Source organism: Pocillopora verrucosa, chromosome 12 (assembly GCF_036669915.1).
Source record: "Pocillopora verrucosa isolate sample1 chromosome 12, ASM3666991v2, whole genome shotgun sequence".
Classification (NCBI taxonomy): domain Eukaryota; kingdom Metazoa; phylum Cnidaria; class Anthozoa; order Scleractinia; family Pocilloporidae; genus Pocillopora; species Pocillopora verrucosa.
Window position 1 is genome coordinate 11,844,734 of NC_089323.1, and position 25,511 is coordinate 11,870,244.

At 38.9% G+C, this 25,511-nt stretch overlaps 1 protein-coding gene and 1 pseudogene across 1 annotated transcript; both read left to right on the plus strand.

The window, feature by feature from the left end:
* Nucleotides 1-1,872: 1,872 nt before the first annotated feature.
* LOC131789783 (uncharacterized) lies at nucleotides 1,873-6,611 on the plus strand (annotated as a pseudogene).
* A 1,637-nt stretch (nucleotides 6,612-8,248) lies between these two features.
* LOC131789782 (uncharacterized) lies at nucleotides 8,249-24,167 on the plus strand. Its single transcript, XM_066158876.1, has 15 exons — nucleotides 8,249-8,292; nucleotides 9,737-10,106; nucleotides 10,808-10,970; nucleotides 12,553-12,872; nucleotides 13,010-13,088; nucleotides 13,612-13,718; nucleotides 14,532-14,670; nucleotides 14,811-14,861; nucleotides 15,752-16,083; nucleotides 16,426-16,564; nucleotides 17,004-17,335; nucleotides 18,174-18,312; nucleotides 22,112-22,309; nucleotides 22,702-22,844; nucleotides 23,943-24,167. Exons 1-15 carry the CDS (start codon nucleotides 8,249-8,251, stop codon nucleotides 24,165-24,167), a joined length of 2,781 nt encoding a protein of 926 aa, XP_066014973.1.
* The last annotated feature ends 1,344 nt before the right edge of the window (nucleotides 24,168-25,511 follow it).

The window sequence follows — 25,511 nt, forward strand, 5'->3', positions numbered from 1 at the left end:
TAGAAATTGGTGTCTTTTATGGCAATTATCAACTATTTAGAGAGATTTTCATTCAGCTACATTGAAATCCAGTTTTCGAATCAACAAAATTTACAAAAGTAAAGAGCACTGTTTTGAAGTTGAAAGATAAAATCTTAACTGGAGGCGGAAATCAGACAGGTAGAACGAACGTAAACAACTCACCAAACGCCTTGGTTATCAAATATTAATTATCCCATGCCATACTGACAAACCATATTAATAATGTTGGGAAGGCTTTTTTAAGTAAGCTATGACTTTGGCTAGCTTTGGGTTGGTTTAGCCATAATACTTTTTTTTTTCTCAATTTCTTTGTGTATCGTTTTATCCTAAGTAATTCTAAATACTATAACAATCGAGTTTGACTAACTACGATCTAAATTAGTAAAATTTTGGTTGATTAAGAATTGGTTATTTTAGGCCAACTATCGACTACTAAGAAATATTTTCATTCGGCTACGCTGAAATCCAGTACACGAATTAACAAAATTCTCAAAAGGTAGTTGAGTAACAAAATCTGCACTGGAGGCGGAAATCAGACAGGTAAAACGAATGTAAACATTTCACCAAACACCTTAGGTATCAAACATTAATTATCTCATGCCCTGATAATGAAAAAACCATATGAATAATATTGGGAAAATTTTTCTGATATGGTTTCTGATACGTGTAGATACTGCTATCTTTTTCAAGGATTCCTTACAACTTTTCCACTTAAAAGTGTGTAGACAATTTTATGGCGAGGATATACCGTGATTACTCCGCAGGTGAAAGGTTAATTAAGGGGAGGAAAATTTCCTGTTGTGCTATCCGTTTGAAATGATACTCCTGAGGTGTGACCAACGGCAGAACAAATTAGCTTCGCAGTTTCGTAGCAAATCATGAAAAGAGTCGGCCGATAACTCAGGGTTAAGCAAACGGGCTCGTGCAATTTGTTTTCTTTGAAAAATTTACTCGTGCTTATTTACTCCAAATTGCACTCGAAGCCATGTTATGACCTATAGTTATGGCAGATACGATCAGGTAAATTTGTCGAGACATAATCAAAGTCCTCCAAACTTCTCCCCGGCCATAAATAATGACTGGACCGTGGCAATAAAAAAACAATCTGTTTAACAACAGATTCACGATAGGAGAATGTGTTCTCTGATCAAATTCGTTGTCAACCTACTAAAAGTATTTGTAAACTTGCAGCACACTATTTTTTCAGTAAGACAAGGTATCGACTGATCTAAGTTGTGACAGAGAGTCGTGAACAAAAAAATATGTTGATCAACTAGCTTTCATATAAGACACGCCCAATAGTTTAATAATAGGAGCCCTATTCTCCAGGTCGAGACCAACCGGTTCATTGTGCTTGGGTAAAACACTTTACCTTTAGCAGTGCCTCCCTCCACGTAGGAGTATAAATGGGTCGCGACCAATTGTCAGGGATGCCGAATTAAATGCGGGAAGGTAATCTTGCGATGAATTTGCATCCCGTTCAGGGAAGCGTGGATAGACTCTTAGTCGCTTCATGCTACGTGGAAACCGGGATACGCTCGGGCTGGATAGGCCACTTGGCTTGGGTACAGACTTATTCTTTTACCAACTAGCTTCTGTACTTTGGCTGAACGCTTCTAAACTTAGTATATTCTTTATTTCAAAATTCAGATTACCACCGAATAACGAAATAATTAAAATGTTACACCATAAACTTTACCCATCAACTACAAGCTTATTCGCAAAGTTGAAAGAAAGGAAGAAGCTAAAGTCTTGTCACCAGCGGGGAAAAGAAAATAATATCCTGAGGCTTTTCTCCACAGGTTTCTATTTGTTTTTTTCTCAACTGTTGGAATATCTAAAAACGTCGCCATGGGTTCTTGCAGTATTGGTCAGTGTTCCACTAGCTTTTCCTTTATCATTGGGAAGAACATGGTGGATGGAAATGCCCTGATTGGTTACGTATTTGCAAATGTTTCCGTGGCAGGAGTGATGGATTGTTACAAAGCATGCCGACCAAACTGTCGGTGCATCTCGTTCAACTTCTTGACAAATACCAACCAGGACAACTGTCAACTGAATGAAGAAAACAGACATCTGAAGCCTGATGCGTTGAAACCAATGGATGGTTGGATGTACTACGACATGGTTATTGAATATAGGGTTGGTTAAAAACGATTCAACAATATTTTCCCTTGCTGTGTAAAGAGGTATTTAACGCCATTCATACTTAGACCCCGATATATTTTTAACAAGAAACAAGGATTTTTATGTGTAGAAAACCGATTAAAATAACCTTCAAAATTGCGGAAGAAAAAGAAGCAGAAACATAGTGAGAGCAAAAATGGCAAAGCAAGGGGCGTAGTGGGGGAGGTGGTGGTTGTGAGATGAATTTGGTTTTGTCAAACTGAAATTAACCTCATTTCTCTTGCGTTGTCTGTAGTATTCTAATGACCCAGTCCCCCTCCATAGGTTCTCAATATACCATAGTCCCCCCCTTCAAACTCAGTTTGAGACGGTTCATCCCCCTTCTATGTCCTACCTGAACACAATCTAGTTTCCCCCCCCCCCAAAAATCCTCTGAGCCCCTTCCCCCAGGCGACGAATAATTACAAGTCCCTAGATTTCCATTTCAGAGGGATATTAGAAACTTTTCTGTCATTGTTGTATAGGCTTGTGCCTCGTGTTATAACAAATGCTGCAAAGATCAGCCGTGTCTGAATGGAGGAACGTGTCGGGAAAACTGTCAGGAGACTGGAAAACGATTCATCTGTGATTGTCCTGTCAAATATACTGGCCAGTTGTGTGAAAGTGGTATGAATGCACTTATTTATAGTTTTAGAGATCTTCTAAGGAGTGGCTATTGAACTTCAACTAGGCAGTCCTTGGGGAGCCATAATGATTTATTACTCTCACCTGATTAACAAAGAAATTCTTTTGAGCCAATGAAAACATTTTGTAGTTAGAGGGTGCCAAGTAAGTGTTCTCTCAATTAGGTCAAGTTAAAAGAAAATTTCTGGCTTCTGTAAGAGAGAATTCTTAAAAGTCTCAGTTCTAATGAACCCTTTTCGAATGAGCCTATTTTTTTTATTTATAAGATAATTTTCTAACTGGTTATGGACCCTAAAGACCCTGACCGAAGTATAGGTTTCAGTGTGTGATAAATACTCCCCTTATTGACTTTTATACATTTCTTTGTGCAAATGTTTTATCATAGATAACCTTCTATCGCCAAAAGCCTTTTTGTCATTATTACCCGTTGGCTGGACAGTACATTTATATATATAATTACCGATCCCAGTAAAATCCTATTGTGCGCCCTTATCAGGGGTACTTCTAAACGGGCTAGAAATAATAAAAGCAATAATAATAATAATAATGGTACATCCAATATCCAGCAGTGTAGAAACCAATCCCCCTACTAGCCCCAGTCCGCGCGGCTATCCATATAAGTTTGACTTTCGCGCGAATCATGCAAATATAACGGTGTTAGCTAGAGTAGAAGGTCACCGCAAGTACTTTCTTATGCAGCCGTATTTCAAAATCGTCAAGTAAATTGCTCTATTATCGAGTATCCCGTGTTCCTTATGTTATTAGTATTGCCTATGTTATACGTATTTCTTGTTATTTCCAATCTTGTAATTAGTCGTTCCGTTCTTGATTTACTATGTTCGTAATACTCTATTTAGGAACCACTGGCAATGGCGTGTAACTAGAAAAGTTCGACCATGTCATCAAGAATTAAATTCCTCTCAAATTTATTGCTGGTGCGTTGGTCACAAGCAGTATTTTTAATATTGCAGCCGCGAACGCTTTCGATTTTATTGTTTTATTGCTTTATTTATTACAATTACACATCTTACAGCAGCAAAATTTCTTTCTTATATGAAATAACAATTTTAGTAATATTGGTTCTAACTTCGACTGACTGATTCTAGTGCTCTACATTGTTCTTTTCCTCAAAAGCTTACGCGTTTACTCTCATTTTTTTCTCTTCATTGTGTTTAACATGATTCTCAAACAACTCTTTGTCTTTTCCCTCGACATCCTTTTCAACAATTGACCAGTGACCTGTGGTTTCTACATTAACTTGTTCTGGTACACCGCTTTGGTACAACCGCGTGGCGGAACTTCGCCTGTGAGAATGGTTTGTGAAATTCCCCTCAAATCCTGCCTTCGTCGTGATTTCCTTACTACATTTCCTAACCTTTCTCTTCGCATTGGGTTATTGCCACACTTCTCCTCTCGGTTTGGGCAAAGCAAGCGAATAAAATGCGTAATCATTAATTTCTTTAGGCACGTGAGACAAATATCTCTTATACAGCTCGACTGGGCAATGTTCTGCATAATTTATATTTTTTATATGCATATATATAAATATATAAATATTTCGAGCCAAGTGCCCCCAACCACTCGGCCACATAACCTCCACTAATAGAAAGGGATACACTCTTCATATTATAACCAATTCATCGACCATTTAGATTGCAATCGTGCTCTTGGTATGGAGAATGGTGAAATAACTGACGCACAGATCAGTGCCTCTTCGGAATACGATATTGATCATGCCTCCGTACAAGGCAGATTGAACTTCATGGGAAATCACATCAAGCAAGGGGCTTGGGTCGCTTTCCCTAGCGATGTCTATCCTTGGCTACAGATTGATCTGTTGAAGCACAACACCCGAATAACACGGGTGGCAACTCAAGGAAGACATAACCACAATCAATGGGTAACAAAATATTCGCTGCTGTACGCCAATAATGACACTGGTATCTTCCAATACTACAAAGGACAAGAGCAACAAAATGCAACTAAGGTGGGTTCGTGTTCTCGCGTAAAGATTAGCTGTAACTAAGAACAGGATGGGGCAAACCCGCTGGGTGAATTTGATTTAGACCCAGCTTTTGATCAAGTTCCCGACCTTGAAGCCGAGAGAATACATTAAAAGATTAAAAAAAAAACAAATTCTATCAAACGGCATGGTTGTAGGAGCCAACCATGCGGTGATAACCGAAATAGACATAGGAAAAAGAACATGTTATATTTTGCTTACTTAGGAATTTGCTGGAAACACTGATAGTCACACTGTTGTATCACATGACCTCATTCCATCAATTACGACGCGATATATCCGTTTTCAAATCATCACCTGGTACGCACATGCATCAATGAGAGTGGAAGTGTACGGTTGTCATGGTAATATAATTTTTATTTTATTGTCATTTTTTTTTAAGCAAGAGAGATAGACAGCTTATAATCTCTTGTCTCAAGTCATTTCATATCCGTCAAAATTGGTGTTCAGTTTCATAGTCTGCTTTTAATTCACCAGAGGCTCTATTCCGCTGAGTTGAGAAGTCCTATCAATTAATTCAAATCAGTTAAGAACATATAATGTTGGACAAATAAAAACACTAGATAAACGTAAAGGCTTCACAGTCATACCACTATATCAGTCTAAAGGCTCGACAGTCATACCACTATATCAGTCTAAAGGCTCGACAGTCATACCACTATATCAGTCTAAAGGCTCGACAGTCATACCACTATATCAGTCTAAAGGTTCGTCAGTCATACCGCTAGATCTGTCTAAAGGCTTGACAGTCATACTACTTTATCAGTCTAAAGGCTTGACAGTCATACTACTATATCAGTCTAAAGGCTTGACAGTCATACCACTATATCAGTCTAAAGGCTTGACAGTCATACCACTATATCAGTCTAAAGGCTTGACAGTAATAAAATTGAGGTTGGGCCTTTGAACTTTTCTAAGAACAAATAATAAGAAGTATGTAGCTCGTGAGCAAGTTCTCATTATTAGCGCTGCAAGCGAAGATAAGCGTTTTTCCACCTCCGAGAAGATTGGGGACAAGTCGGGGAGACGTTTGCCGGGGCCCTGGCAGAAATAATCATCACCAGGATTGGACCCCCTGCGAACGTCTAAACGACTAGCGTTGCCTAAGGCTCTTGCCGATCGGTAATAATCAGGCTAAGGAATATCTTGACTGTCTTTCGTTTTAACATGACTTTAAAAAGTCGTAATTTCCTCAGCAGGACACAAAAAGAACTTTAAATCTAGGAGGCAGTACATGGCGAAAAATTCGACGAGAAAACGAATCGTTTGCAAGTCGGCTTGTTGCGACAAAATATAAAATTTCATATGAAAAAATGATAGAAAAGGATTGAAATTGAGTTGCAAATTACCTTTGCCCAGCAACGAATGTAATGGAATTGTTTACTTTATAGGGAATCTTAAGAAGATGCTCCATTTTAGTTCAAAACTAACAAGAAAACTTTGACTGCTCTGAATCTGACGTTCGCACTACGCTTTGCCCGCACAAGTGCACGTGGTTTTGGAAATTCGGGAAAGTACCCAAGTGTCTCTTGTGGCTTACCGTTAGCTGCATAAGAATTAAGAGAGTGATTACCCCTTGAAGCAATTTTAAAGTGGTTGACTTGAGAACTCCTAAATCATGTCTTTTTTTTTTTTTTCTAAACAGAGAACTAAAGATGAGGTGCACTTTAAGAAGATTGAACTGCTCACAGCGTGTGATTTTCTGAAGTTTAGACAAAGGCGAGGTCCTGCAACCTGTAACCCCCTCACCATTTGAGAGATTTTTTTTTCAGTCAACAACAAACCTTGTAATTAAGGTGATAAAACCGAGTAATCTTAAAACAAATAAGAATACCGTTACGGAGATTTGTATGGGTAAGTGTATATGCTACATCACAAGTTATCGAAAACTGAACATTTAAATACACATAAAGTATATCTTGTAATGAATTTGAATAGTGGTACAGAACTTTTTATGGGAAGGGCATGTGCTATATTACAAGTCAATGGAGATATTTAATTATCAACAATTCACATGTAAACTAGGTTATGTTTGGGATCATGTACGCTCTTGTCACCGGGCTATTTTTTCTGTAAGAATAAAACTTATTACTTTTGGTGGCAACTTTTGAGATCAACAATTTCCTGTAAAATTTTCCGACGCTGAAGTTTTCGAAAGGTTAGATTGGGGGCCATGAGACTTATTTTTTCTAATAATGAATTTTTTACGTTTAGGGCCATTTTGGCAATTGTGAATCATCTTCGTAAACGATCTTACACTACCATTTTTATTGCATGATTACTGCGCGGCTGAAGTTTCCTTTAGATAGTAATGTACACATTCACTTTCTCACCACAAGGATTGCTTTTTCTTAAAAATATGATTAATTTATGACTTTGCTCCCGTTTTGAAGATTAGAAATTTTCCTAGTGGCGAAATGGCAACTCTGCCTTGTTCTGTGGTTTTTTACCCAATAGCTAGCAGTGAAATGGTTTCCCTGTGCTTTTAACATGAATTCTAGATTGATAGAAAAGGGGAGAGAGAAATAAGAGTAGGAACCTGTTTTTACTTCATCCGTAATAGATAATTTCTTAGTCGACTCGTCAATATTGTCTGTCATTCCTTAGTCTCGTTGCACTCCGTAAAAACATCCCATAACAAAGTTAATTAGGTTGTTCGTTCCAAAAAGAGTAATAATTTATTAGAAATTCCACCCTATCTCAGGAAATTGTCTTGTTAAACAAACGATTGTATTTTCATTGTTAATATTAATATTTTTGATCTCTTGTGGAGAAAGTTGATCAGTGGTTATAACTTGCAACACACTTAATGGCAAAACAGGTTGAACAAGGGATTCCATGGGAACTAATTTGAGACAATTAAATACCCGGAGTTTGTTAAACTGTTGTTCAACCAGCTGATGACAATTTGGAATTATGAACTGTTATTAAGCTATCCTATTTGGAGGCTTTTTCCACGAGGAAGCTTTTGGCTGTTAGAGTCCTTCGTCCGTCTAAGTTTTTAAGTAAATTACATGCAGAATTTGAAGAGCCCGTGTGAAAAAGGTATGAATAGTATCTATGTTACTTCGATGCTTTGTCTGTATTTTTAAACCATTGTTTCAGTGGTATTGATCTAAGTGAAATTACGATTTTAAAATAGATAAATTGTCAAGTTGAATTGAACCAAAAAACCAAAGTGGGTTTAAAAGAGAGGTTTACAGAAAATATTGAAATAGAAAAGGTGAACAAAGAGGAAAAGATGGAGCAAATAAACAATGTTATTGGTTGCGTCCTTGAACTGAGGAAACGTACATTCCACTAACGTTTACGTTTTCTTTTAAAATGAATCGAAATCAGTGTCAAAGGTTTACTGAATTGAAACAATGGGGGGATGGAAATCACGGGTGCCGGATGATTACGGGATTATGCACCATAGATCTTTATCAGCTTGTATGGTAAGGTTTTTTAAAATGATGAAGCTTTAAATAGATTCAAAGAAGATAAAAAATTTCCTTCTAACAATTTGTAAATAAGACAGATTGTTTTATCTTCGTTACTAGGTTAAATAGAATTTTCGTTGATTGTAATACGAGTCTGTAGTGATGAGGTTTAAGAACAGTGTACGGGTGTGTTTTCCTAACTGTTGGTGCTAATTGGATTGCACCTGTCGCACTCCTTTTATCAAGCACATTAATGTCACAAATAAATTAAATATGCTTTGAAAACATTTATCCTTCGTCTAAGAAAGGTGTTCACCGGAGACCTAGCAATAAAGATATCAAAGCAGGATTCTTACGACTTTGCAATGTAAGTAAACTATGACTTTGGTTAGCTTTGGGCTCGTTAAGCTATTATCCTCTTTTTTGTCTCAATACCTTTGTCTATCGTTTCATCCTGAATAATTCTAAATATTGTAACAATCGAGTTTGACTTAACTGCGATATAAGTTAGTAAAATTTTGGTTGATTAAGAATTGGTGTCTTTTATGCCAACTATCGACAACTTAGAAATAATTTTCATTCAGCTACGCTGAAATCCAGTACACGAATTAACAAAATTCTCAAAAAGTAGTTGAGTAAAAAAATCTGCACTAGATGTGGAAATCAGACAGAAAAAACCAACGTAAACAACTCACCAAACGCCTTAGGCATCAAATATTATTTATCTCGTGCCATTATAATGAAAAACCATATAAATAAAGTTGGGAAGGTTTTTCTGATATGGTTTCTGATACGTGTAGACATGGTTTCTGATACGTGTAGATAGTGCTATCTTTTTAAGGATTCTTTACAACTTTACCACTTGAAAGTGTGTTAAAATTTTAAGGCGAAGATATAACGTGATTACTCCGTAGAGTCAATGGTTAACAAAGGGGAGGAAAATTTCCTGTTGTGCTAAGCGTTTGAAATGATACTCCTGAAAAGAAGAGTAATGCTAATGTGCATTTCAGTTGAATGTGGTGCAACTAAAACCAAAGTCATCAAAAGCAAAAACAAAAAAAAAAAAGGACTTGAAATGTCAAAAGCAATTGGGGAGCTAATGAAAACTAGCTACCTGAAGTGTGGGAAGAGTGAGGGATCAAGTCGTGATGTTAATTTAGTTTTTCAATCTGATTGGTTGAGTGGCGCGACCTGTTTGAACCAATCACACAGCGAAGTAATTTATCACACCCAAACTGTTCCCGGGTTACACCTATTTCTGATTTCGTACACGGATGCTCCATGACTAAACCTAAACTACAGCTCTTTTTCTTCTTTTGATTCCCTAACATTATTTTTCCCTATCCACTCCAAAATTTTTATGCTTTTTCTCGGTAATGGATCAAAAAATCCCAATTTATACGTAAAAATCAGCAAAGTCGTCCTCATATTATTAGCTATTAAATTTCCATCTCAACAGGGAATCCTTTGAAGCCTGTTTTCATAAATCCGTCAGGCCGCTGCTGATAGTGTCTGCGTTTATGATTGTCTTCACCGCTGGTCTGTGTCGTATTGGGGGTTTTATCGGATGTTCCTTCATCATGGAAAGGAACATGGTAGACGACTACTGCCTGGTTGGACACGTCTTCGCTAATTTTTCAGCGGCAGGAGTGACGGAATGCTATAAAACGTGCCAATCAAACTGTCGGTGTATTTCGTTCAACTTCCTAAAAAGTATCAACCAGAGCAATTGCCAACTGAATGAAGAAAACAGACATACAAAGCCCGGTGCATTAAAGCCAATGAATGGATCTCAGTATTACGATCTTGTCACTGACTACAAAATTACGGTGAGACATTGTCTATGATTTTTTAAGCAACCAGTAATTATTTATCATGGGGGGGGGAGGGGTAGGGTAGAGGGAGAGGGTGTGTCACGATAAACTTTACCTGATCCCCGTTTTATACGCTATTTGCAACGACTGATCACACCTCCATTCCTCCTGAAACCATGTGATCTCCACAAAATCTTCCGTCTCCACTTCCCCCCCCCCCCCCCACGCCTTTTCTTTTTTTGCCAGGATTACATGGATCTCTGGATCCCTGGATGATTCATTGATTCATTATTCAGTCCAGGCCTTAGACAGTTTTGTGTACACCATTTCCTGTGATATGATTGGTGTGGACAAAACCAGAACAAACTAATGTCGAAGCCAAGCTTTTTCTGTGCTTTATCAAGTGAACTGGATCCCAAGGGCCATAACTATCAGATACAAAAATACGGAACTAAAACGTGGGCCATTTGGACCGTAACACCAAGTTTTATGACGTCATGGTACAGAAAAAACTGTATATGACCCGGAATGACAGAATTACTGGATGGTTCTTGCTTTTAACACGTGTAGATACTCTTTTAAAAGCTTAGATGTCATGTATTTTGTAAAGTTTTGGACATCAAATCGCAAGTATAATGTTCTTACTTTGTACACGGAATCATGAAGGCATCAAATAAATGCAAGAAAAGCACAATTATATATACCCTCTCCTCTAGACGGCAGGTTCATCGTGTCCTTGTACCCAGTGCTCTAATAATTGTTGCAGAGATCAGCCATGTCTTAATGGGGCAATATGCCTGGAAAACTGTGAGGCGACCGGGAAAAGATTTGTCTGCAACTGTGATCCAGAGTTCACAGGCCAGTTGTGTCAAACCGTTGGTTAGTTATCTCAGATTTTATAAATAGACTGTAAATTATCTCACAGAAGTGAATTTAATCTTATAATTAAGCTTTCACTTTGTAATTTTCACACCTTTATTACTGTGAATGGGTGACTGAGACCTTGGGGTCTATTCACAGAGGGTTTAAACTTTATATAAGAGGATACTACTATAAAGCTTTGAATGGCAGTTTAGACTCCACTCTGCAGTAGTGGCTTGAGATCTCAGCTAAAAATCGACAAAAACGGCCTGGTATCGCTACCAGAGAACAGAAATATCATAAACAACATTTCAAAAAAGGTTAAAGCTTATTTGCAAAACACAAACTAGTGATGCGGCATATGTAACGCTACACCATATCACGGGAAGCCAAGCTAAAAAAGTAAATGCTATTCGATGCCTTATTCCAAACGTAGTTTTTGTCAAAGATTGGTGATCTCTAGACTTGTGAGATCATCAAAATCAGAACCAAAATAAACATTACTTATTGTCCATGCTTTTCCTTATAAACACAGCCAAGTATTGAGAACTCGCTCTCTTAGCTTTATCGTCTCTCGGTAATAAAATTAACAACGCGCTAAATAATTTGGTTGAGTGATTTAAAAATTCCCTTTCTCTCGAAAATGTTCACAATAAGTGTAGTCAGTTTAGAAATATGTTCACCACAGTAGTTATTGGAAAGATATAGAGCATACAAATGATTGTTGTCAAGTGACAATAGCGAAATGATCGTTGTCAAGTGCACGCGTCTCTATAACCATTTATCATTAGCATGACAACAAGAAAACAATGGTGTCAACTCAGTTCAGCTACGCTCAAAACATGTTATAGGCCGGTAACTTAACTTTTGACGATTAATAGACAAAGACGAGAAAATAATTCACAACTTACCACGAAAGCGTTGCAAGTTATGAATACTCTAGTGGAACTAATGCACTGAAAGTGTTTCGTAACTAAATTCCCTAAGAACCCTGATACAATTTCTTAGATTGACTAATTATAATCTGCAACATGTTTGCGAAGAGTTAAAATCGATTAGTTTGAATTGGGGGAGTAACAGTAGTAATAGCGCAACAATTGTGTTTTTAAATAACACGAAAGACGCTTTTGTTTTCTTATACTTTTAAGACATTCAATAATTTTATCATGACAATTTAACCCTACCAACAGTTTACTGATATTTCGAACATAATTGATAGTAGCGGCAGTTCTTCGCTGCAGGTAAGCTACTTTCCCCGCAGCGGTATGTGTATTGACCAGAGTGCTTTATTCATTGTCGCTTTATTATGACAAAAAGAGGACTTCCCCTAGACGAAGTCTTCTTCCATGGGAATGACAAATACACAGAAACAATTTAGCGGTGCCGTTGGATTGTTGTACATGGTTTTTGATAAATGCTATTGAGACCTGCAAGGAAAAAACAATATCAGTCGCAGAAAAAGGGAGAATTGGGTTTAGGAACATGACATTATAAAAAGAAGTTGGTCACCATCCCTTGATTTATACATGTGGGTGACTTAAAGCGATAATAATGGGTTAGTTTGGTTGTGTCTTGAGTAAATGTGTGTATTCTTTTCCAGTTGAACGTTGCCTCGTTGCCCTTGGTATGGAAACTAAACGAATCAGAGAAGGGCAAATCAGTGCCTCTTCAGAATACAGTGCTTCAAATATTGCTTCTTCCGGGAGACTACGGTTGCCAAGAACTTGGATATCTCAGGTCAATGACATCAATCAATGGCTTCAGATCGATCTGATAACTAATCTGTACGTTAGCGTGACACGTGTAGCAACACAGGGAAGATATGACTGGGACGAGTGGGTGATTAAATATCATCTGCTGTACAGCAGCGATACAGTTAACTTTCAGTACTACAGAGACCAAGGACAAAGTGAAGACAAGGTACTAGAACCATATTGATGTTGATCTTTTCCATAACTCGTAATTGAAATTGACGTTCAAATCAGTTGATAGGTTCGTAAGGTGGATAAATCTATATATCCACTAAGTAAATCCCTCTCCGGTGGGTCTCACTGAAGGCTTTGCTAACTCTTATCAGCTGGATAGAGATTTATCCGTTGGATAGCGTTATCCGTCCTTTAAACAACTGGGCTCTGTGTAATTATGTGAAGATTAGGAAAGAATGAACGGAAAACAAAAGGCCTTTCTAAGATTTCCAAAAAGTTCAATTTTTTTCTTTTTGCCGGGGGGCAAAAGCGAATTCGAACCATGTACAAGGGAGAGAAGGTAACTCACCCATATCATAGTAGTCCAACCACACAGTGCGCGTCCAAGAGCTAAAGACCACCTGGTCCATTAGCTGAAAAACAATGTATTCTTAGAATGCGCACGCGCTTACCCGCCTGATTAGGCGATTCTTACGCGCAATAGAAAATGCGCCGTGCAATACTGAGGAATCACTTTAAGCTAAGCATTTTTTTCTCCACACTTGCAAGATTTTTCCTCAATAGCGAATAGTGTCTCTTGTGCTTCTTTCACCCGTGGCGTGCTTACGTGGAAAATGAATAGAACACGTGCCAGCAAAATTTTCTTTTTCTAGATCAAGGTCCTTCTAAGATTACGGCAACGGATTTGAAATAAAAATATCTGAAAACGAAATAACCTTGGAATAACGGTATAGCAACTCAAGGAAGGCATGACGTATCCCATTGGGTGACAAAGTATTCTTTGCTTTACAGTAATGATTCACTTACCTGGCTCTACTACAAAGAACAAGGAGTGAAAAAGGTCGGGCCAGATTCGTCTGCTTATACGAACCTTTTGTAAGAAAGTTAATTGACAGCTATTCGTGGATGGCGAAGTAAATATTGTTAAATTTTCCCTGTGCCGAAGTTGAGGGAATTATTAAGCAATATCTACTGCATGAGCATGAGGCAAAAAGTTGTTTTAAGAGAATCTAAATTCATTTTATTTTTTCGCTTCCACTTGCCATGTATCAAAGAACAGATACATGGAGTCAGCGGTTAGATCACATAATCAATCTATAAATTACACATGACATAAGCGAAAAACTGATTGTGTTAACGTGCTTTTACGAAAAAAGGGAAGGTTAAGCAGGCCAATTGCAGCCAATCAGATACAGAACGTTAAATACCTCTGCTATGATCGTCTCACATCATCTCACATGACCAATCAGAGTGCACCATCTACATTATCACCAAAGCAAATAAATGCAATGCGCGATTCGAGGATGTATGATAACATGTCGTGCGTCATTACATTTGAAACCACACTTCAGGCTATGGAAAGCTATCTACAAAATATTACTAAAAGATGATAAATAATATAAAAGAAGTACTTGTACAACAAGAAGGAAAAACTATTTCTACGGACGAGGAAAGTTATAGTGAAAAGCAAATGCTACACTTTAAAATTTTATGGTGAAACAAAATGCGACAGACATCCTTAAAAGAAAAAATTGAGGACAACTCAGCCAGAATCGAAGGCATTTAGGGAAGAATTAATTTCCGTGATTTTAGAGAGGATTCCATCAGCAATTAAATTCACCATTTTACTTTTTTTTCCATTTTGCTCGCTCAGGATTTTACAGGGAACACTGACCGACTTACTGTGGTACCACATGACTTGAACCCTCCAATCACCACGCGAGTGATTCGTTTTCAAGTTCTAACTTGGTACAGCTGGTATGCGATGAGGGTGGAACTGTATGGTTGCCATGGTAATGAGTTTCTTATTTACATTCATCTTGTACTTCTCCAGAATTCTTAGTTTATATCTTTGTTTCAGCTGAGAGTTACTTTTAAAGTTATGTAATTGACAATAATGCTTTTACCATAACATTTTCTTTTCTTCGACCAGTGACTTGGGCAGGTTGTAAAGCAAAGGTAGAGAACCTGTACGGCTGTCAAAGTAAGTGTAAAACGATGATCATTTTTAAGAAGCCGATAGCCATTTTGTGCTGAAATTTTCCATTAGTGTACCAGCCGATCTATCTATATATACGACCGGGTAGAGATTTGAGTTTCAGCAAAAGAAACGAGGCAGGAAAAAATACTCACAAAAATTACCAAATACTAGTGTCAAGAATTAAATTAAGACTTTATTTAATAATTTCCTTTTCTGAGAAAATATCCATCTAACTTGCTTAAAAATAAGTTTTATTACAAAGGCTTAACGCACCTAGCAATAAAGGGCTGATGTAGATTTACGTGGTTCTCTAAATTTGTTCTGTACAACATAATATAAAATGCAAATAATCGGTTCAACAGTAACTTCAAATGCAATTTAATTCATCGTGTGTGGGATAAGACAGCGAAATAGCTTTGAGAAGATAATGGCAATTTGACACGCCATCTCGCATACTATGGCAATGGTGCAAGTGGGAAAAACTTAGGAAATTGTTACTTTTTTTCCAGAATTTTATTTGAAAACACTCTGTTTTAATGGTCAGTACGCACTGTTTTGGAAGTACTTTTAAAATAAAGGAGGATTTTTTTTCTTATTATTATTACCCCACTTACACCAGCAAAACATACTTAGTTAACTGAATGAAAGTAAAGTCTCAATTAATCACTAATTTGCATTTTCAATGTGTCAAATTTGAAGTCGACAAACATCGATTTAAGAAGCTCCTATGGTGAAAAAAAAGTTATAAACCGCATCTAACAAAACAGCTTTAAAACATGTTTTAAGCTTTGGTGTTAATGAGGTATATGATTGATTTTAATTGCCAGTTTGGAGAAGGGTTATTGAAAGTATGTATGTTCACCGAGAGGTAATAATCATTTCGCATCATATAGATTGCATGGAAGCCCTTGGCATGGAGAGCTATGCAATTACTGATTCGCAAATCGGTGCTTCTTCAGAGTACAATGGCATTTACCCTGCAGTTCGAGGCAGACTTCATCTCAAGACCGTGCCAGGGTGGAGAGGTGACGCTTGGGCGGCTCATCCGGGAGATAGCACCCCATGGCTACAGATCGATCTGATTAAGCAGCGTATTAAAACTGTCAGGGTAGCGACACAAGGAAGACACGACTCACCCCAATGGGTGACAAAGTATTCCTTGTCGTACAGTAACGATACAAGTCATTTTTTGTTCTATAAAGAACAAGGGCAAAGTGCAAACAAGGTGAGTGTCACCTAAATTGACCGTTTTTACGACATAAGCTGCAGTCTCTCGGGGCCTAATTCTCTCAGTTTCTCATACCAATACCGATTTATCCTGGTTTTGTTTGATTAATTTTTACCACATCCTTATGCTTTGATGACCCAAACTTAAAAGAATACTCAAAATAGTTCCCTTTGCAATTTTCTTCCCTCAAAAACTTTAACTCCTCTGTCGAAGTATTGTATAGCATCAGATCAGTTTGCCTAGCTTTATAGCATGACATGATTCCTTTATTTTATGATCGCATGTCAGTTCGAGTCATCGGGAACATAAAAACATATTTGATTATCTATTACTAATTAGGAATTCAGTGGAAACACAGACCAGCGCACTGTTGTTTCACATGACTTGAGCCCAACAATCACTGCACGTTACATCCGATTTCTGGTTCTCACTTGGAATGCCTGGCCATCAATGAGGGTGGAGCTGTACGGTTGCCATGGTAATGGAAACAATTTCATTGCGATATTTTGTTTTAACACTTAATCATTTCAAAATCATTTGCAAAATTATTCTCTGAAACTGATTACCTTGCGTTGAACAAATCGAATTTGAGTCTTCCTCCACAAAACAGAGGATTAGGGCATGTTTTCCCAACCTGACATCTGTTGAGTTTGTTTTCAACAAACATAAGACGTAGGATAGTCAAAAGCATGTAATCTGGGGCTAGTGTTGATGGTTGTTCAAATATGACAGAAATCGGATCATGACCAAGCAAAAATATGGTCGACCAATCAACATCGCCGACGCTTACTTAATAATTATTTCGAGCCCTGTATCAGGAGAAGCTTCACGTTAATCACTTCTAGGAGTTGAAAGGTTTGTAGAATAGCAACAGTAACCCTCTATTTTTGGCTTTGATTAATTATGCACTCGATTAGATTGTCGTCGCGCTCTTGGAATGAAAAGTGGTGAAATTGCTAACGTACAAATTAGTGCCTCTTCGGAACTCAATCGTATTCACGCCTCCATTCTGGGAAGACTAGAGTCCAGGGTAGTTGGAGACAAGAGGGGTTCTTGGGTAGCCCTCCCGGAAGACCGTAACCCTTGGCTACAGATTGATCTGCTAAGGCAGGACACCAGGATAACACTGATAGCTACACAAGGAAGATATGACGCCGCTCAATGGATCACAAAGTACTCGCTGCTGTACAGCAACGACACAAGTGATTTTATATACTACAAGGAACAGGGGCAACAAAATGCAAATAAGGTGGGTTGGTCCGACAGAGAAACAACTGAGAATGTTGTAAAATATATAGTGACGAATGCGTCCGAATACGCTGGGGCGTCTCCTTTACTCAATCTTTTCATGTGACCTGCACTGACAGCCCCGCGCATACTATTTCTGAACAGCATCATTAAACAATCCCCGTATTTGAGCCGTACAGCTGGTGTAAGTAGACCGGAAATAGTTGTTCAGCCCGATAGATACGAGTTAAAGTATAGGTAAAGAAGAGAGACAAGTAAGGCATGTCATATGATGATCAAATGATAATCGCCTGTCGCACAGGGCCGGACGTCGTTAAATCAAACCACACATTTCTATTTCTCTGGCCCTCAGGCTCCCCTACTCAGTCAATGAATACAATGCTCTTCAAAGTGTACCAGTTTTCCGTCCTGGGACCAAAAAATTGTTTCTGTTGCATTTTAGCAAGTACTAAATTAATGAAATAAACGTATTTTGAACGATTTCTTTATCTGTAATGTGTCGATAGTAATTGCACTTTACTAGTTATTTTCTGCAAGAACTAAAATCAGTATGTAACGAAATGTAAGAACGTTTATATATGTTGCAAGTAACGTATTGCTTTGTCAATAATTACGAAGTGAATATAAAATTTTCTTTATCTGATAATACAATTTATTTTCTGCAAGAACTAAAATTAGTATCCAACGAAATGTAAGAATGTTTATATGATGCAAATAACATATTGCGTTGTCAATAATTACGAAATGAATATAAAATTGCCTTTATCTGATGAATATAAGTATCGGTTAGGATCAGGATAAACATGACAACAATCTCTTTTTTTATTTCAACCCTGAAGCAATTTGCAGGAAACACCGACAGTCACACGGTTGTATCACATTTCCTTGACCCACCTATCACGGCGCGTTATGTTCGTTTTCAAGCTCTCGCGTGGTACCAATGGGCAGCGATGAGGGTGGAAGTGTATGGTTGTCATGGTAATCTCATAAATTCCTAGCACGTATATCATATATTCTTGCTTTTTTTCCCGCCAAACTCTACTAAATTTCAATCAAAAGAGAAGAAATAGTCCAACTGCGGACGTAAGTCAATTGGAAATCCATTTAGAAATTAGAATACGAGCTCGACATTTCTACCGCACAATAGAAATCAAGAACAGATAATATACCTTTAATTGTTTATCATAAATCTACTAGTCGTTAAGAACTGAAAAACAGGGGCTCTAGTTTTTTTATTTCAGTATATATATATATATATTTATATATATTTATATATATTTATTTATATATATATAGCTACAGACTCTTAGGGTACTTGCTCTACTCGCTATCAAGAGAAAATAATAGGATATTTTTTTCTCTTGATCATATGGATCACGAGATTTGCAGTCAATCAAATTGTAACATTTGTGGTAGAACTTTATAACTATTCATAGCATCTGCATCTGTTTGAAATACAAAATCAATTCATTTTTATCATTACCTTTAATTTCTTTGCAACATTTATGTGATACAAAGCTGTGTAAGGTTTCTTTTTCACGCGCGTGTCATGTTACAGGAAAGGAAGGAGTAGAATTCGAAGTTCAGCTAGCACAGGGAGTTTCAAATTTAAACAATTTGGTTATTTTGATACGCAGCATCACTAAGTAACTAATTCAATTTATTTAACCAACGGACTCCCTGAAAGACCAATACCACCTCTGATCTAACCCAATGACGCCGTCTTTTTCCTTTTCAGATAATTGACGAAGGAGAGGATTTCAAAAGAATATGTACCTCACTAGACTATTTAAATGATTTTGTGATAGTCTAGTATATCAAGCTTAGTCATTAATGATGTGTAAACCGTGACGAAACCACCTCAACGACTCGCGGCTATTGCGATATATAGTAACCACAGGGTCACCACACCAACATTCAACTCAACTAGTCAAACATAAGTTCTTAGCCACGAAAATTGTACAGCCAGTAGTAATGAATAATTATTGGTATATTAGTCAATGAAAGACATCGTAATTGTACCACGAGACCTGATTTGGTCTAAAGACAGTTGGCCATGTCGAATTTCGATGTTGCGTCGACTTGTCCAGCATTCAGGTCAGTGAATACAAATCAATTCACATGGTGCAATATCGGAGTTTTCTCATTGGCCTTTTTCAAGTTCTTAGTGTGTATTGAATGAGATTTCTAAAGCTGTTTCTAGTGCGTCGCCCTTTCCGACATACTTTTTGAATAATAAGAGTTTCAAAAGACGAAAGAGCTGTCTGCTGACTTTTCAGAATTTGCAGAAGACACAATTAACATCTTTATTGGAATAAAACTATCAGGCAAAAAAAGGACTAAAGGAAAGAAAAATTTCAAACACTCGGAAGCGTAGAAAGAGATTACAAAGAACTGGCTTAAAGGACTTCTGTCAGAAGGAAAAGTTGACTAAATAGGCCAGTATTCTTTCGCATTGATTATCGAAAGGATGAAAAGGTTTCCTCTATACATACATCAACAATTTTTTTTTAATATTCTTATCTTCACATAATATCTCCATGAACAATTCCTGCTTAGCTGCCTATACTTTCTGTACGTTTTGCATTGCTAGTAGTGTAAGTTTGTATTATTAGTTTCACTCTTCCATTACCCTGCTGATAGGTGTTCCATTGTGTGGCTTAAAATTTTGTAAAAGCGACCATTTGTCAAGTGCGTTTTCCTGCTGTGAAATATATTCTACTAAGTTATTCACAGACCTTGAATTTTCTCAAAGATAATCATCCGAAACGCCGCGGAGGACTAAGCAAATGCGAACGCAAGGGGTTAAGGGATGGGAGTGAAAAAGTCGCTCTCACGCGCCCGTCTCATGACTTGTCGATTTCTCAAGATTCCTCGCTTCCGTGACTCGTCAAAAAATCGATCAATAAAAATTTAAATAATGGCTCCTCGCTGATTTTAATATATACTTTGGTGGAAGAGGTTCATTCACCGACCATGGCAACATTGTTTTATTTTGCTATGTTTTTAGCAATACAATCCTTGCAGATGTATTTGAGGGCAAAAAGAACACGTAGATTTATCTTTTAAGAGAAATAAGTTCCTGCCCGTACACATCACCGATTATCAAGTGCATTGTTGTGGTGTGTGATATCGCTGAGTATTTTTACGAGTTGTGCAGTATTTTGTAAACAATCCTACGCTATCAGTTATATTGCATGATTATCATGTAAACTGTGGTGTTATAGAAGGATTTCCAGCCCTAAGAAAAGCCGTAACAACACGCTGGAAAAAATATGAATCTTTTTCACGTGTGTTTGATAATGCTGAAACGTCATTCCTCTTTCGCACCACTTCGTCTGGTTGATGAATAAACAGCAAAGCCTTCACAATTCCCAATCCAAGGTCTTTTGTCGAATTTTTTCGGTTTATGGCTGCTGACGTTCAAACTTTGCAAGGAGGGGAAGAAAACCAAAATACGAAAAAAAAAACCGAAACCTACATATTCAGTGTCGTTGATAATGAAATTTCTTGCGGCTGAGAACGGAAATCGAGCGCTAAAAGATTTGCCATAGGCCGATTTTGGCCGTGAACCTGAGGCAGTGTTCACACTTGGTGCCCGGGCACCGTTCCCGGGTTCTATTCTACGCCGGGCACCAATGTGAACACACCTTTTTTCCTGGTACCCACGCCAGAATCCGGGCACGGTGCCGGTGCCCGAGTACAAGGTCTCGACCTTGTACTCGGGCACTAAACTGGGCACTGAGTCCTTGTGTGAACACATTTTTCGTTGGTGCCCTGGCACTTTACCCACAAACCACTTGTTTTCGTACCCACAATTCCTTGTCCCACTCGAGATTTCAATAGTGAGCGTGTGCTCTGTTTATTGAATGTGAACATATCTTCAGACTGGGTACCGTGTGTCTGAACACAGCACCATTTTGTGCCGGTGCCCGGGTACTGGTGCCCGGGCACCAAGTGTGAACACTGCCTGAAAGATTTCTTCCGTCGGTAAGGACCAATTTAATTACTGACAATTTTCTATATTGAAAGTTAGGCCCATTATTTGTCTTGGTAGTAATTCAACATATGTTTTCATCTTGAGAGCGCAAAAAATTGTCAATCCCTTTATTTCATTCCTTAATGAAGTCGACTTTTCTTGTCAGTGAGGGGCTATTGTGTTTATATGATAAACAAAATGATACATGGCTGCTTGCAGATATGAAATTTCTCTTCTCGTTTTTTTCCTTTGATAGCATGCTGACTTGACTGTCAGAAATCTGATAGTTTGAGAGATATTTTAGGAATGTTTCATTTGCCTCCCTTTCTTTGAGTGAAAGCCTATATTTTAAAATGTGTCTGCGCTCTTTGCGTCTTATGCTTTTTGTTCTGTTCCGCTGTAGTTAAAGCCAGCTTTTTTAGAGTCAGAGAACATGTCATGTTACCGTTTCATTACTCACGCATAATTACATCGCATTCTAAAGTTCCTGTATCAACGTGTGCTCGTGGGTGTGAACAAATTATAGTTCCTCATGGCCGCACGTGTTTATTCTTCGTCAAGAAATAGAAAAGTATACTGCTTAACGTGGTGTCAGGACCGGTTTTTACAGCGAGCTAGTCTCTCGTAGACAGAACTGCATCATTGAATAGCTTCTTCGGCAACATCTCAAACCTTCATCAACATTTCACAATTGCACCATGTACGAAAAGTCTATCCTCGATGTACAAGCCGTGCGAACAAACTGTTACCATAACCGTTACTGGGAGACCAGATTTCATGATTAATGTTTACTCGAAGGCTACAGAAACCCCGCTAAAAGCAGACTCACCGAGACTGGGGACCATTACATCGTCGCTAGGAGACGCTTCGAGTTAGCAATTCCTGCAACTGAATGGGACACCTTACACAGCGAAATAGCTTCCAAGATACCGAACGATGATGCTGGAAAACACTGGATCTGGCTTCAAAAAAACAAAGAAAATTACGCTGGTGCATGTAGTTTGATGCAAGACTGCTACCACTACTGAGCATGTCACAAGCAGACCAAACCTCCATTTCAACGTAAGAAACTGCTGTAAGTACCGCCGTCGGGAGATTATCGTTTGGCATAAACGCGGAAGAATTTATTAGGGGTAAGTTTCTCTTCGGTCTCAACGAATCCTTCGGTCGCTTCCGAGAAGACATATTTCACAGAGATGGCCAACGGAAACCGGAGGATCCCCCTTTTACCCTGGCTTTCGTGGAGAATCAAGTTATATCGTTTGAGGTGGCATAACATACAAATAAGCTTTTGGCTAATCCCACCACAGAAGAACAAGTTCACTCTCCTACACTAAGGACTTGCACTGTGGAATTCATTTCTAAGAACTGGACCTCACTCTTTCAAGGTCTGGGCTTCCACGGCCCACTCATCTGTCTTGACCTGGATCCAGATGTCAAACCCATCCGTGCCCCCAATCACTGCGAGCCCATTTCAAAGCTGGATGCGATCAAAGCGGCCCTGGATGCGTATGAAACCACTGGTCAGCCGGTAAGGGTATCTCAACCGAAAGCGAAAACAAACCCCCACCAAACCGGGAAAATACGGAGCTGCTTAGACCCCTCTCAGCCTCTCAATAAAGCCATTCGATGTCCAAAGTATATCATCTCCACCTTGGAAGAAAACATCCACTAGCTGCATGGAAGGAATACATGTCAAATAGGCAAAACATACCCTTGTCCTTAAGATCATCTCTGATGACTAAAATGGTCACACCATGGGGTCGCTACAGATGGACTAGACAACCATTTAGCATATCCTCTGCATCCAAAGAATGGCAGTGCCAAATTCATATGGTGCTTGATGGCCTCCTTGGCTTTAGTATTACCGAAGGCATCTTAATCCCTGGCTGCGGCGCTAATGACGTCCAATCGACCACGACCGCATCCTTATCGCCGTGCTTGAGGGATTTGAACAACGTCATGTCAAGCTGAATGTCAACAAGATAAAATTCCTTATTCCCAAAGCCACCTCCGTGAGCCATGTTTCAACCATGAATGGCCTCCAGCCCAACCCGGTCACAGTTAAAGCTATCACCGTCATGCCCACTCCAACCGAAAGCCAAGCAGTGCGCCGCTTCCTAGGCTATTAATTAACTGGCAAAATTCTGTTCCCAACTCAGCAGCGTCACCCGACTTCAATGCAACCTCAGAAAAAAGGACATGCTGTACCTATGGTCAATAAGGCACCAGCAAGCCTTTGATTCAGCAAAAGTCCTGGCCACCTCTGCAGCATGCCTGGAATACTTTGACGTAACTGCGCCATTGATCAATCAAGCGGACGCCTCAGACTATGGCCCAAGGAGCTGCCCTCTTACAACCCATCAAACCACTCAGTAGCAGCGCCCTTGACGAGTTTTCTCTGCGAGCTATTGCGTACAGCAAAAGGCCTAACCACTACCGAGAAGAGCTATGCGCAAATCGATAAGGAGTGCCTGGCTATTGTTGAAGCCCTCAACACATTTGAGCAATGGCTTTTGGGAAAATCCAACACACAGTCTACACAGACCACCAACCCCTTTAGTTGATCTTCAAGAGGGACCTCGCCTTAGCGCCTAAATGTCTGCAGAGGATGTTGCTTTTCCTACAGTGTTACAACTTTACTTTTGTGTACAAAAAAGGTTCTCTCTTGCATTTAGCAGACACCGTATCCAGAGCCCCATGTCAAGACGAAGCCGTCAACCCATCCATGTCGGACACCTTCCGTGTGTTTCACGTTCATCTTGCTCGCTTGGACCCCACCTCAACGGCCCTCACCAATACCACTCGCGAGCAACTACGCAATGCCACATCATCATGCCCTGACATGCACTAGCTGCAGCATTACCCCCTCAACGGTTCGCGAAGAACTCAGAATTGTAAATGATATTCTTCTTAAGTCTACTCGCGCCATCGTTCCTACCTCTCTCAGACCAAGTATGCTGAGCAAAAACCACTGCTACCGTAGGGGAGCAGAATATTGCCTTCGTTTCACATATAAGCATGTTTTTAGTTTGCCCTACCTGCTTCCAGTGTGGAAAGCAAGCCGCTACTGACCATACTATCCCATCCTGTCCCTAAACGACCTCGGCTGTTCATCTCGCAGGACATATTTGAGTTCCAACATAAGCAGTACCTAGTCACCGTAGACTATTGCAGTGATTTCTATGAGTTGGACCAGCTGATAAACACTCAATCCACCACCATCGTCGTGCCCACCAAAGCCCACTTTGCCCACCCCGGCATCCCAGTAACTTGTCTAATAGACGATATCCTGAGAGCCAAAGAAGTTTAATGACTACGAACTTTACAAGAAAGTGGGCTAACAGAGTGCAACCAAACAAGAGCACTCCATATCCTCAGTGCCTTGCTTTTGGAACATTTTTCTTCTTTTTCTTGGTATTATCTTATTATTACTGAACAATGGGTCACATTAATTTGTCTTAGACTTCGGAGGCACTATTTGTCTATATTTGCATATGTGTCTATATATATATATTTCTTTTGACGAGGGGGGATGTCATGTCACCGTTGCGTTACTCGCACATGATTGCATCACATTCTAAAGTTCCCGTATCAACGCGTGCTTGGGGGTGAGAATAAATTAATTCATAATGTCTGCCCACGTGTTTATTCATCGTATATCTAGATAGTATACTGCTTAACAAGCACACTTATATTTTCCATCTATTTTATTTGCGAGTGTATAAATAAGCTCTTTAAAGTCATAAATCTCATTCCTTAATTTGGCTATTTTTTCATTGTTTTTTTTATAATGTTCGCCGAGTCCTTTCCTTTGAGCGTTTGCCTATTTACATGTTTTTTCTTGTGAGATATTGTTTTCGTCTTATCCACCAAGACTTTGTATAAGTTATTCCGCTAGAGAGTTGTGAAAGGCGAACATTGGTGCAATTGTTCACAGTGGCTACAACAATATCGACGGTTTCGACACTTCACGAGTCTCTTCAGCTGTAGTTTGAAGATAGTGTTGCAATAGCGAGGTCTTTCAGGGAAAGGTAGAGTGGTGTTCTCAATTCCGTTCCTGAGTGGGAATTGCTTCCGTGACAATTTTTATACGTAGATCGTTAGGCTTGAGGATCGAGTTCCCATTATTCCTATTGATCCTTGATGTTGGTTAGGGAACCAATAAGAAGCAGACCATTTCGATTTTACCTGATCT

Bases quoted from the DNA above. Each gene is read 5' to 3' on its own strand.
- LOC131789782 (XM_066158876.1), top strand. From the start codon at position 8,249: ATGATTACGGGATTATGCACCATAGATCTTTATCAGCTTGTATG. The intron at 14,862-15,751 runs GTAAGTGTAAAA...CGCATCATATAG, and splicing joins GAACCTGTACGGCTGTCAAA to ATTGCATGGAAGCCCTTGGC. The intron at 22,310-22,701 runs GTAGTTTGATGC...CACTCTTTCAAG, and splicing joins AGAAAATTACGCTGGTGCAT to GTCTGGGCTTCCACGGCCCA.